This window comes from Sarcophilus harrisii, chromosome 6 (assembly GCF_902635505.1).
Source record: "Sarcophilus harrisii chromosome 6, mSarHar1.11, whole genome shotgun sequence".
In the NCBI taxonomy this organism is placed as follows: domain Eukaryota; kingdom Metazoa; phylum Chordata; class Mammalia; order Dasyuromorphia; family Dasyuridae; genus Sarcophilus; species Sarcophilus harrisii.
Window position 1 is genome coordinate 28210970 of NC_045431.1, and position 12192 is coordinate 28223161.

The 12192-nt window shown below is 34.0% G+C and overlaps 1 protein-coding gene across 5 annotated transcripts in view; it reads right to left on the reverse strand.

The window, feature by feature from the left end:
* The window catches only part of PDS5A (PDS5 cohesin associated factor A), a 133028-nt gene that overhangs the window by 49207 nt on the left and 71629 nt on the right, over nt 1–12192 (reverse strand). For all 5 annotated transcript variants that reach the window (XR_004230019.1, XR_004230020.1, XM_031941543.1 and 2 more), the window contains 6 exons: nt 9773–9888; nt 6403–6497; nt 5834–5979; nt 3259–3410; nt 1909–2022; nt 1099–1180 (listed from right to left, as the gene is read on the reverse strand). Coding sequence is in view for 3 of the 5 variants with exons in the window: in XM_031941543.1 (XP_031797403.1) it covers nt 1099–1180; nt 1909–2022; nt 3259–3410; nt 5834–5979; nt 6403–6497; nt 9773–9888 (705 nt within the window). In the remaining 2 variants the exon portion in view is untranslated. The remainder of the gene's footprint in view (nt 1–1098; nt 1181–1908; nt 2023–3258; nt 3411–5833; nt 5980–6402; nt 6498–9772; nt 9889–12192) is intronic.

Sequence of the window (12192 nt, forward strand, 5' to 3'; positions counted from 1 at the left end):
GGGATTGGGAATTCAATGTAATGGTTTTTAGTCATCTCCCAGAGTTCTTTTTCTGGGCATAGCTAGTTCAGTTCATTACTGCTCCATTAGAAATGATTTGGTTGATCTCATTGCTGAGGATGGCCTGGTCCATCAGAACTGGTCATCATATAGTATTGTTGTTGAAGTATAATGATCTCCTGGTCCTGCTCATTTCACTCAGCATCAGTTCGTGTAAGTCTCTCCAGGCCTTTCTGAAATTATCCTGTTGGTCATTTCTTACAGAACAGTAATAGAATTCCTCTTTTCTATAAGCTACAGCTCACATACCACCTCATACAAGAAGTCCTTCCTGAACTATCAAGGGCACATACTTATACATTAAATATATATATATTCCCCCCACCCCACCCCCATATATTTTCTCTACTTCTCTATTTGACTCAGTAATTAGAAAGTAATCTCCTAGAGGAGAGGGGAGTCTCTTCATTTTCTGTAACTTCAATTCCCTAGCAACTGGCACATAATAGCCCCATAATATTTGCTGACTGATTCCAAAGGCAAAGTATTTTCTACACTATTCATTTAAGATTATATTTTATGAGTACCAGCCCCGAAATCAAGAGAACTTGAGTTTAAATCTGGTCTCAGATACCTAACACTTCCTAGTTGGGTGTGTGCCTGAGGAAAAAAAAACAAGTGTATTATTATTTGAAAACTAGAACTTCAGGAATGGTATGCATTTAGTTCTGCTAATTTTAAGTATCTGATTAGGTAGAACACAGCATTTCTCTAAGAGTTTCTGCTGATTTTAAAAATATCTATTATAGAAACCCTAACACTTAAAATATGAGAAAGTATGGTATCATGCAAGTGATGCTAATTTGTACTAAGAAGATATGGGTTGAAAGCCTGGTTTTGCAGCCAGTGACTGGTTATCTCTGTGATTTCCCTCCCAGCTTTCATTCTAGGGCACCAAGAGCTACACTTCAAGAAAACAAAGATCTGAGAGGCTTCTACTTCTTTCTATGAATACATCAATACATAAAAATTATAAGACAGTTTGCCAGTAGCCATATGCCAGCCAGGCCCCTCCCCCCTTTCACCACGTGAACTCACAGCAGGCTGTTTGTGCAAATCCAGTAACTCCCGCACATGACTCCTGAGTAGATTCTGGCACTTCCACATTTCATTAAGTGCCCTGTAAACAATTTTAATTTGAAAAAAATGTGTAGCACAAAATGTTACAAACCGTTTCATCCTTCTTTGAAAGCTATATCTATCTCATGAATCTATTTTTTTTTAATATTCCTAAAACCTGAAGCAATATCAAAACAGGTTTATATTCCTGCAGTCAAAAGAAGGTCAATCAAAATTAGAATATAGCAAATCATTCTCTTAGGAAATAAGAATATTATAAATAGGATAACATCTGAACAAAGCTATGAATCAGGGAAAATCTCTCTTTAGCTTCCTTGTTGTGAGCCATTTTCTTTCCATGACTGAAACATTCAGATGTTAGTACTCCTGTATCACATATTGGAAATCTGATTTTACATAATTCATCTATGAGTAAAAGACAAAAGAAGTGTTAAATTCTCCTGTGAGTATGTATATTTAGTGATGATTAAAGTCTTATAATAAAGAGAAAAATCTCTAAAAGTAAAACTTTAGGAATAAACCAGTGAAAACCATAGAACATGTTTGTTTGGAGCATGGTACCTTCCTCTAAATTACACTGTACAAGCCCGCTTTGTTTACACTCACAGGCTTAGTGATTATAAACTGACATGTAAAACTTTGTGAAAACAGCAAATATTTTACATGTTTCACTAAATGATCTATAAAAAGTAAATGTTCCTTCAAAAGAAAGAGATGAAATGATTTAATAAAATGTTTAGAAGATATCCTATTTTATTATTAGCTTACTTTACAGCATTTGGATCCAAGCTGGCATACAAATAATATAAACATTTCATTCTTTCTTCTGTTTCAAGATTGTGAGGGACAAGGTACTGAGCAAAGATTTTCTCTACCAACAATCTGTGAAAGAAAGAAATGACATTAAATTACATCTCTCAACTTTCATAAAGAGTCGCTTGATTTTAAAGGGACTTTTCCACACAGAGTTCAGATGTCTGTTGGCGACTTCTGTGTCTATGGAAATGACTAATTTTTTCATCAACATAATTGATTTATAGTCATATTAGCAGCTTTGAAGAACCAGATGCTATTTGCAATTTTGATTATCCCTCAGATCAGTCATACAACATTCTCTGAACTATCATGAGCTTTTGTACTCACTTTACTCCTCAGATTAGTAAGGCTAAATCAATTTGCTTTAATTTTTAGTTCTTTTCCAAGATGATTCTACAGTCTCAATGAGGATACTTGATTTTGTACTGTTCCATGAATTTATATTTGATCTGGTGGAAACTATATCTCTGTAATTCTCTAAAATACAATAAGCTTGTCTTTAATGTTATACCAATACTATTTTAACCATTTTAGTTTATTCTATATCCTAATTAATGAAACTAGAAAACACAACTATCTCAGTGTAGACCAAATACTCTATCCCAAATTAGATTTCTATAACAGAAAAAAAAAGAAATTTCCAAGTTAACCTAACCAGCTAATTTAATTATTAAAATGATAGATAGCTTTGTCAGGGATGGTTAGTACATGCCTCTGTTCCCTGTTATTAGGGAGACTGAATTTGGTGGATCACATGAGTTACAGTGGGATTAAAGTGGATCAAATATCTGTTAACTCTGGTACCCATAATGATCAGCTCTCAGGAATAGAATTCCACCAGGCTGATTAGGCTTTGAAATGTATAGTGGCCCAGGTTAGAAACCGGATGGGTCAAAGCTTCCATGGGCAAGTGAGGGAGAGGAAGAGAGAAAAATGGAGTGAGGGGCAGTCATGGAGGAAAGGAAGGAAAGGGGAAGGCAAAAACAAGGGACGGAGGGGACAAAAGAGACAGATAAATAAGTCTTCCACAACAGAAGACAGAATGACATTTGGAAAATGAAGACTGCAGTGATTATCTCTTCTAAGGCCATACTTATTTGTGGGGAAAGTATTGCAATATTCTTTAACCTAAACTCAAAGTATTTACTTGAAGAAACACTTTTAAAAAGTATCAGGACTAAACAAATTCTAAATTTGAAAATTACCCATTATTGTTTTAAATAAATCAACTGATGCTGGCTTAGCATTTTAATGATGAAAATACTTTTATATACCAATATTATGGGAGAACAGTAAACTCACTTGTCATCAATGCTATTTTGATAATATATGTGCAAAAGTTTATCCTTTATCCAGCTCACTTTCTCAGCAGCTTCCCTTCCAGCTTCTGCATGAAGACAATATTTCTTATAAAGTTGGGCAAGGCCCATCATAGCTTCTTTTCGAACTCTCCACTGAAAAAAATATTTTCCTAGGTAAGTTTTAATTTAATATTCCAAAACATACTGGCAAGAGGGGCAACTACTCAATTTAAGGTGGCAACAGCAATAGATATTATGTAAAGATACCATTCCCAGGAACTCAAAACTTCCAGCAGCCCAAAGAAGCATATATTTTCCCAATGACCTTTTGAGAAAGGTATACAACACCATGGAAACTCATATATATATATATCTTCTACAAAGTGGACCTTCCACCTGATGATTAGTATCTAAATCAATGGCAATAACTACTGACTTTATAACTGACTCTTCTTTAATAATTCTGGGGGGGAAAACCCAACAAACAACTTGGAGTCTTTGTGGTCAGATCATGCTATTGGGATAAATATCATTATATTACTTTATTATCTACCTTATTAATATCAAATTACAGAGAATTTGCCAGTCTTTCAATTCTATAGAAAAAAAAGAAACAACATTCCCTTTCAAATTTGTTATGTCACTTTAAAGAGACTCTTCTCTAATTTATCATATTATGCTGAGTTAAACATGTCATACCTTGAAGTTGTTGAGGGAGGAATGAGCAACTCATTTGCAGCTGCATTTTCAATTACATATACCAAGAACTCAATAAAAAATTTGTTCAAGTAATACGACATTGTGACTGATGAAGTGGGTTATGATCAAATGTGTTTAATTTACTCTATAAAAGAAAGTGCCACTATTCTGAAGTGTCTTGATCCTTTCCTACATTCTTTTGAAAAAATTTAAAAAAATTTTTTTAAGTGACTTAATTGCTATTAAGTCACTTTAGTCCTAAAATGATCAAAATTAACTACTACATATAAGCATAAAAGAAGTAATTAATGTTTTAGTACCTATATAAAGTCTTTCCTGATCCCATTAGTTATTAATGACTCCACCTTTCCCAAACAAAAAATTTCCTTTAAAGTACCTAGTTTGTTTTGCCCGTTTATCTATATGTATGTGTGTATTCAAATAGGGGAAAATCTCGTTAGGGGCAGGAACAATTTACTTTTGTCCTTTAATCTCTAGCATTTACCATATTTCCTTGCATGCAGTTAAGTGTTTAATAAAAACTTGCTGATCATGTAGTTCAGCTTACATAACAGATGACAATTACAGTGTTTTAATGTTTACAAATCATTTTACACACATCTTATTTGATTCTGATAGGAACTTTTTGAGATGGGTAGTATTTTATTTCTGTTTTATAAATGAAGAAGCTCAAGCGCCAGGGCTCTCCTGAAGTCAGTTTTCTACCACCCCTTATGCTACTTCTCTAGAAGAAGGAACTGAAATCAACAACAAGTATAGATCAAACAAAGATCCACTCATAAACAAGTACTAACTACTCACTAGATGGAGTGTCACCTCATTTATGATCAAGGAAAAATAATAGGACATGCAACTGAAAAAGTTCTTGTGTGATAGTTCAATCATTTCAGTCACATCTGGCTCTCTATGATCCCCTTTTGGGGTTTTCTTGGCAAAGATATGGGAGTGACTGATTAGCCATTTCATTCTCCAGTTATTTTACAGATGAGGAATGGAGGCAAGGAAGGGTGATTCTTCTAGTAAGTATCTATCTAATAACTCAATAAGTTAAATAGTATCAATTTTACATAGTAGCTTGCCATATACGCATTTAAAAGTTATCATAATCCAAAGACTTGTTACAGTCTTGAGATTAAAAAACAGACTTTTGTACTTCTGAAGTGTATTTATCATTTTGGTTCTTGAAGACCCACCTAAGCCACACTTAAGTCACTAACTGCAATTTATTAGTTTAAAACTAATAAACTAATTATTTATGCTCTCTTGATTTACTTAGCTTAACCCCATTATTTCTAGGTGTTGTCATCAATGTTTCCTGTATAATACAACCATACCTCCAACTCAGTGTGCCACTTACAATGCAATTACTTTCCTGTCACAACAGAAAGTATCTAAGCCTATTGTTTCTCAACTTAACTGAGTAATGTACAAACACAAGCTTTTTCATGAGATTTAAGAATGTACAATGTTCCATCCTTCACTGAAATAAGAACTTAGCAACTAAATAAGACACTGCACATTGAAAATTTTCTTCATAAAAGAAATCCAGTCTTCATCATTATTCTGCAATTTCATCAAATGGTAGATGAGTAAAGAAAAAAAGCATAATTCACTGATTTAGCTAGAAAGAGAGGAAACCAAATGAAATCTTCATAAGACCTCTGTTATGTAAAAGCAATCAAAAGTAGCTTCAGAGGAAATATATTCTTACAGACATCTTAAAATTAAAATTTATTAATTATAAAATGTATTAAATAATTTTAAGAATCATGAAAAATACCTTTTGTGTTCCATATTGTTTAAGGTTCATACATATAACAAAACACAAAGATTAAAATTTCTTAAAAAAACTATACCCGTTTGTCCAATGTTCTCTCTCTCACAAAACCAAGTAATTGATCATTGACTAAAGAAAGGTCTCTTTTGCCAGCTGTTATTATGGTAACAATGACATCATGACGAATAGCTTCTTCTGGATCATGAGACCTAACCTTCAAGTATTCTGTTACAAGAGAAGGAAAAATTGTTAATCAAGAAAGTAGATACTTTCTTTAATGACACATGTCACAATACAGAATTTCATAATAAACACAGAATTTCTCTTAATCTAAAAATGAAGCTATCGATTAAAAGTTTAATCTCTTAAAATAATCCATATATTAGTTAACATTAAAATACTTCAATGTCTGTATTAATTTTAAAAATATACAATTCTGTTCAAAGGTACTTAAAAATATTAGAATTATATTTAAATCACTTAAACAAAAATATCTGTTAGAATTTTATTTGTATAAAGTTAGGCATATGTAACATTCAATAGCTATCTGAAAGCTGATTAAGATCCATCCATAAATTAATGAATTAAAAGCCTTACATAAATTTACTTGAATTACCAGTGTTCTTTATTTTAAATCCTCTATCTTACCTGTAAGGTCCTTTGCTAAGTCTGGGTGATTCATTAAACAATGACTGGCAAATTTCACACTTTCTAACCTCACTGGAACATGAATGTCATTAAATCTACAAGAAGGAAATTGTTAAAGATTAATTCTGAGTAGATATTTTCCCCCATAAAAGATAAAATATGCAAATGTTTCAGAAACTACTAAATGTCTAGAAAGCTTATTGATCCTAAGTTTTACTAGGCTATAAAGTTCAAAACAAACATTTAATTGTTTAAATAAAAAGCAATACATATAAAAAAGTAAAGTTACTTATCAATAAATCATTTTTTAAAAGTTAAAAAAAAAAACCCAATGCATTATGTTTTTATACTACAATAATCTTCTGATATACCTCTTGCCTGATCCTACCCTTTTAAACAGGAAACCATCTAGTAGAAATTAACACAGTGATTACACTCATAACATGTGATATCAATAGACGCTCAGTTCTCCACTGCAAAGAAGTGTATTTTATTATCTGCTCATTAAGTCAGAGTTAAGCTACTTTTCAATGTTTTATTTTCTTTCCCCATTTACATTATTAATTTTTGGGTAATTAACCAGCTGGTTCTGCTTACTTTACTCCTTAGAAGTCTTTTAAAAGATATGACAGCGGCAGCTAGATGGCGCTGCAGTGGATAGAGCACCAGTCTTGGAGTCAGGAGGACCTGAGTTCAAATCCGACCTCAGACACTTAACACTTACTAGCTGTATGACTCTGGCCAAGTCACTTAACCCCAACTGCCTTGCTAAAACAACAACAACAAAATAATTAAATTAAAATTTAAAAAAGTAAAAGATATGACTTAGTAACTTTAAAAATAACAAATACTAGATTGCAAAAGTTTTGAAATTTATTGAAGAAATAACCCTGGATAAAATTTAAAATGACATTATAAAATTTCTTCCATATCATGTTTCATGAAAGCCTTTTTAAAAAAAATTAACATTTGATAAATGCAGAGATAAACACTAGTACAAAGAATTAATAATGAATTATGCCACCCAACTCCTACCAAAAAGGTGAGATTTAAAAATTACAATGAAACATGCACTGTTGGGCATGGCTAATGAAGGAATTTGCATTGCTAAACTACATGTATTTATTATGAAGACGTTTTTTTTACAAAAGGGGAGCAATGGGAAAGAGAGAATGTAAAATTTAAACAAAGAATACATTAAGATAAATAAACCCCACACATAGTGTGATACAGAGATAGCTAGAGGTATGTAGAGTTATAGCTCTTTTAGAATATTAGTTCTAAATACCAAGACCTATTTGTATTTAACTTCTTTAAATGGCTATGTTCACTAGTTGAACTTAGTACATATAAAAAAAATAAATACAAAATTTTATGCTGACTTCATCCTTGAAGCATATTGCAAAGACTTCTGTCTGAACTTCCTGCCTTAAAGTCTCTCCCCACTTTAGCTAAGTCTCCAATTGCTAGTAAAGTGATCTTCCTCAAGTGCTGGATTAGACCATGCCATTCCCAGGTTAAATAGCTGCCTACTACTTCTAAGATTCAATATAAAATCCTCTATTGGGGTTTTAAAAACCTCGATAACTGAGACAGCTCTTATCTTTCCAATCTTGTGACACTCAATTCTATCCCAGATATTCCATCTGGGACATGCTCCTGCTTGCCAGTCCTTACCTAAACCACTCTATCTTTCAAATCCTTATATTTTCCACTGATTGTCTATCAGGTTTACAATGCTCTTGCTCCTTCTCCTTAAAATCTCAGTAAAAATCCCACATCCCTCAAAAAATTTACCCTTCCTGGCCTCCCTTCTTACTGATTCCATACAAGATATGTGTTCACACATCATTGTTCACATATTGTCTTTCCTATTAGAATGTGAACTCCTTGAGATCAAGGCATGGGCTCTGCCCTCATTTGTATCCTCAGCATTTAGCACAGTAAGCTCTTAATAAACATATGTAGAAGGAATGATTGGCTAAATGTAATTCTACTCCTAATTTTAAATCATTACCAAACAATTTCTATTCCTTTATGTCATGCCAAGTTTTTTTTTTTAAATGACAAATTAAAATTTATGAATTACAATGCTTGTAATCGTAGACATTTTCATGTGCAAGTACATTTTATTTGTGAAAGAAATATGCTAGAAATTTACCTGGGCACAGATATATAATTAGTATTTTTGGCACCAAGGAAATTATCGCTATTTTAATTTATTAAGAGACCTAATTAGTTGGCAAATACTAATTTAATTAAAACAATAAGGGATTTAGGAATCCAACATAATCATTCATGTGATTAAGCAATGTCACATAAAATGCGGCACAACTGATCTAAATACACTGAAATTAAAACAATACAGTTCAACAGAAATGACTGTTACACCTTACTTATGCTCAACTGAAGAGATATTGGTAGATAAAGAAGACTGTGAGATAGACATATATGCTTACTCAGGATTTACAAAAGACCTGATTGATGACTTTGGGTCATTTTTCTTTGGATATGTGGATAGAACTGGGGCGAGATTATTCTTGAATATAATGTTACCAGCCTAACTTAACCTAACATAACACAAAGTGTCATGGAAAAATAATTATTCAAGATTAAAATACAAATGACAAAAAGTGTTTATTTTTCCATGAAGTTTTGAAGCCAAGCCACTTGTTGAAGATATGACATCATTTAATTTTCTAACTTTATGAAAATACAAAGTGAAAAAGAACCCTACTAAGATGATACTAAGTATGACTTAAAAAAAATCAATAATCACAGGACATGAAAGTCTGCTTATGCTGAAAAAATCTAGTCACACGATCACAAATGACAGGCTCACAGATCTGGAGACAGTAAGATAATGAAAGGCCTCTTAGTCCCAGCCTTCATTTTTACAAAGTAGGAAATGGAAGCCCATGACAATATGGGAAAGGAGGCATTCTTTTTCTTTTGGCAAGGCAATCCAGGTTAAGTGACTTGCCCAGGGTCACACAGCAAGTACATATCAAGTGTTTAAGGCTGGATCCTAATTCAGGTTCCTCCTGATTCCAGGGCTAGTGCACTTTCCAGCTGATCCACTCACTGCTCTATGGGGCATATTCAGTCTTACCATTCATTAGATCTAAAAGTGTTTCCAGATGCAACCAGTGATACATGAAAAAGTTGCTACACTGGTGTATCCTAGATAAATTATTTTAAATAACCATTATAGATCCGAGTTTCAAAGGAACTGGTTCAAAATTCAAAGGACAGTGAACATCCTCAAATATTGATGACTATCGACACTTTATAAAGCTAATGCTATCTGAGGGTTAATTAGGCATTCTTCAAAATAAGAAATTCAGAATTCAGGAAAATCTTCTCTTACCTTCCAAGAAAGCACTGCCAAAGGGGTCGATTCTGTGTTGCCAAATCAGAATCTTTAGAACCAAACAATTTAGCTAGCAATCGAACCACAGCTAAACGTTCTTCTCCATCATTGCTCTAAACAGGGAAAAAGAATTAATTATGTAACTCACCAAATGATAGGAAATCACAAGGTGAAAACCACTCACATGTATGGAAACCACAAAATTTATTTTAATACTTTTGTTTTCTTCTACTATTGGCATAGGGAAGAGAATATTAGACTACAAATCAATAGATCACCTAAACCTGCTTGCTTCAATACTTGTTCCTGCTCTTCACATGGCTAAAATTAAGGCTCCCTTTTTGGCTCTAGGATCCTCAAATTTTTGACTACATTTCTGTCACCCGAAGGACTAATTTTTCCTCTTTGGGGATTATTCAGTCCTTTGTCATCTTCTTCCTATTGCCTTTAGAAGTGTGGGAAGGAAGGGAGAAAAATGTTTCCCTGAATATTTAAAGTCTCAAAGAGGCAATGAAACAGTAGAAAAGAACACCAATCGTCATCTGGATTCAACTCCTCACCTCCCCCCAAAGGCTAGGTCAAGTTGCTTTCAATGCAGTACAGAGGATGCAGACCTGAATTTGCAGAGTTTCCTCCCTACAGAGTTCCCTATATCAATGAGACCACAGATCCGGCCTCCTCTCTACCACTACTTTCATCAGAAAACAAGGCAACAAAAGAATCCCAACATTGGTCAATTCTATCGCTTAAGAGCAACCTTTGTGAAGACATAACAAAGAAAATTGAAAGTGATTTTTATTTGATACTTCACTGCATTTATGACCATATTTTCCTCCTGCCAACAATGTCTATATAATCAGCCAGATCTCTGAATGCTGTTTCTTGTCTATGTCCTACTATAAGATGTCTTTGAGTATTGTTTCTGGCTCCTGTGTAGATATCGATGAAGCACATAGGCTATCAAATCATCTATTGCTTTATAATAAGCTTTTATAATCCTGTCATTTTGATAATATTCTGAGAAATTCTGTTGGCAAAATGTTGTAGCTGAATCATGCCTACATTATGTCCTTGCAACTTTAATACTTTATGAGACCCTAATTATGTTAATGGCAAATATCACTCAAGACTTCATGTTCTTTGTCAGAGAATCCAACACACATTAAGTTATAATCTGTATACATGTTGTTTATAAATTGTCTCCTGAGTCCATTATGATAAAGGATAAATGATCCAGGAAAATTAATTTTGGCAACAGAGAGTGTAGAAAAGGATCTCCCATTCATAATGCAAAGTGCAGAATGTTTAATGTAATTAAAGGGTAAAAACCTTCAACTATTATCTTCTTGTATTATTCCATGTGGGAGAAGGGGAAATAGTAGGGAACAAACTGGCAAACACTATGGAACTCCTGATCTTAAAGAGAAGTGCCTGCAGATCCTCAGGGTTAAGGTACTAATACAGGGTGGAGAGTATCAGTATCAGATTAACAACCAGGTTTTTGTGACCTGGAACAGCACTCTGCCTTCCCAGACAATCTATACAATAAGATAATTGCGCTCCGAGTTCTCTGGCAGCAAAGGTCCTAAGTCCAAGGCAATAAGACTAAGAGAAGAAGGAAAGAGATGGTGGTATCTTCAACAGAGAGTCTAGAGCAGAAAGTCATGGGTAGGACCCTGACTGAGATGTTGAAAGGACATGCGAGATGTCCACAAGGTCATAGGAGATATGATACTGAAGCACAGAGAAGCCCTGGACCAGAGATCACCAAATGAGAGTGTGAAGATAAAAGATGAAGATCCAGGACAGACATGTGAGGAGAAATCAGGATTAGAGGGTGAAGCATGATGATCACCTACGAAGGAGACTGAAAACGTAACAGTGAGAGATGGAAGGTACTCGAGAGTGAGCAGCACCCTCACAGGATGCAAATACGAAGAGGAGGCCATCTAAGTTAGTAATGACAACACGTGATTACTAAGTTTTGATAAGAACAGTTTCAGTGAAATGAAAGGATGACAGAAAGAAGCTGAAGCAATAACAAAACCCAAATAGTTTCATGTTGCAGCACATTTAACACAGAATAAAGCCCATTTTGGAGGCAATGATAAAAGCTAGCATCTATATAAAATTTACATGCAAGGCTCTATCCTCAGGATTTTATCATAATCACAATTCTGGGAGATAGGGTGTGTTATCCCCGTTACAGATAAGGAAATGAAGGTAAAGAGAAGAAATAATTTGAGCAGGGAGACAAAGCTACTCAAGCTCTGAGGCTAAATCTGAACTCAGCTCTTCTTCTGGCCCAAGTGTTTTGTGCACCATGGCAGTGGAGAGATAGGCAGGGTAAGAGAGGAGACTGAGGGACAAATGCCTATGGAGTCAAAGACTTGAGTCCTAGGGTCCTATATCTCTGC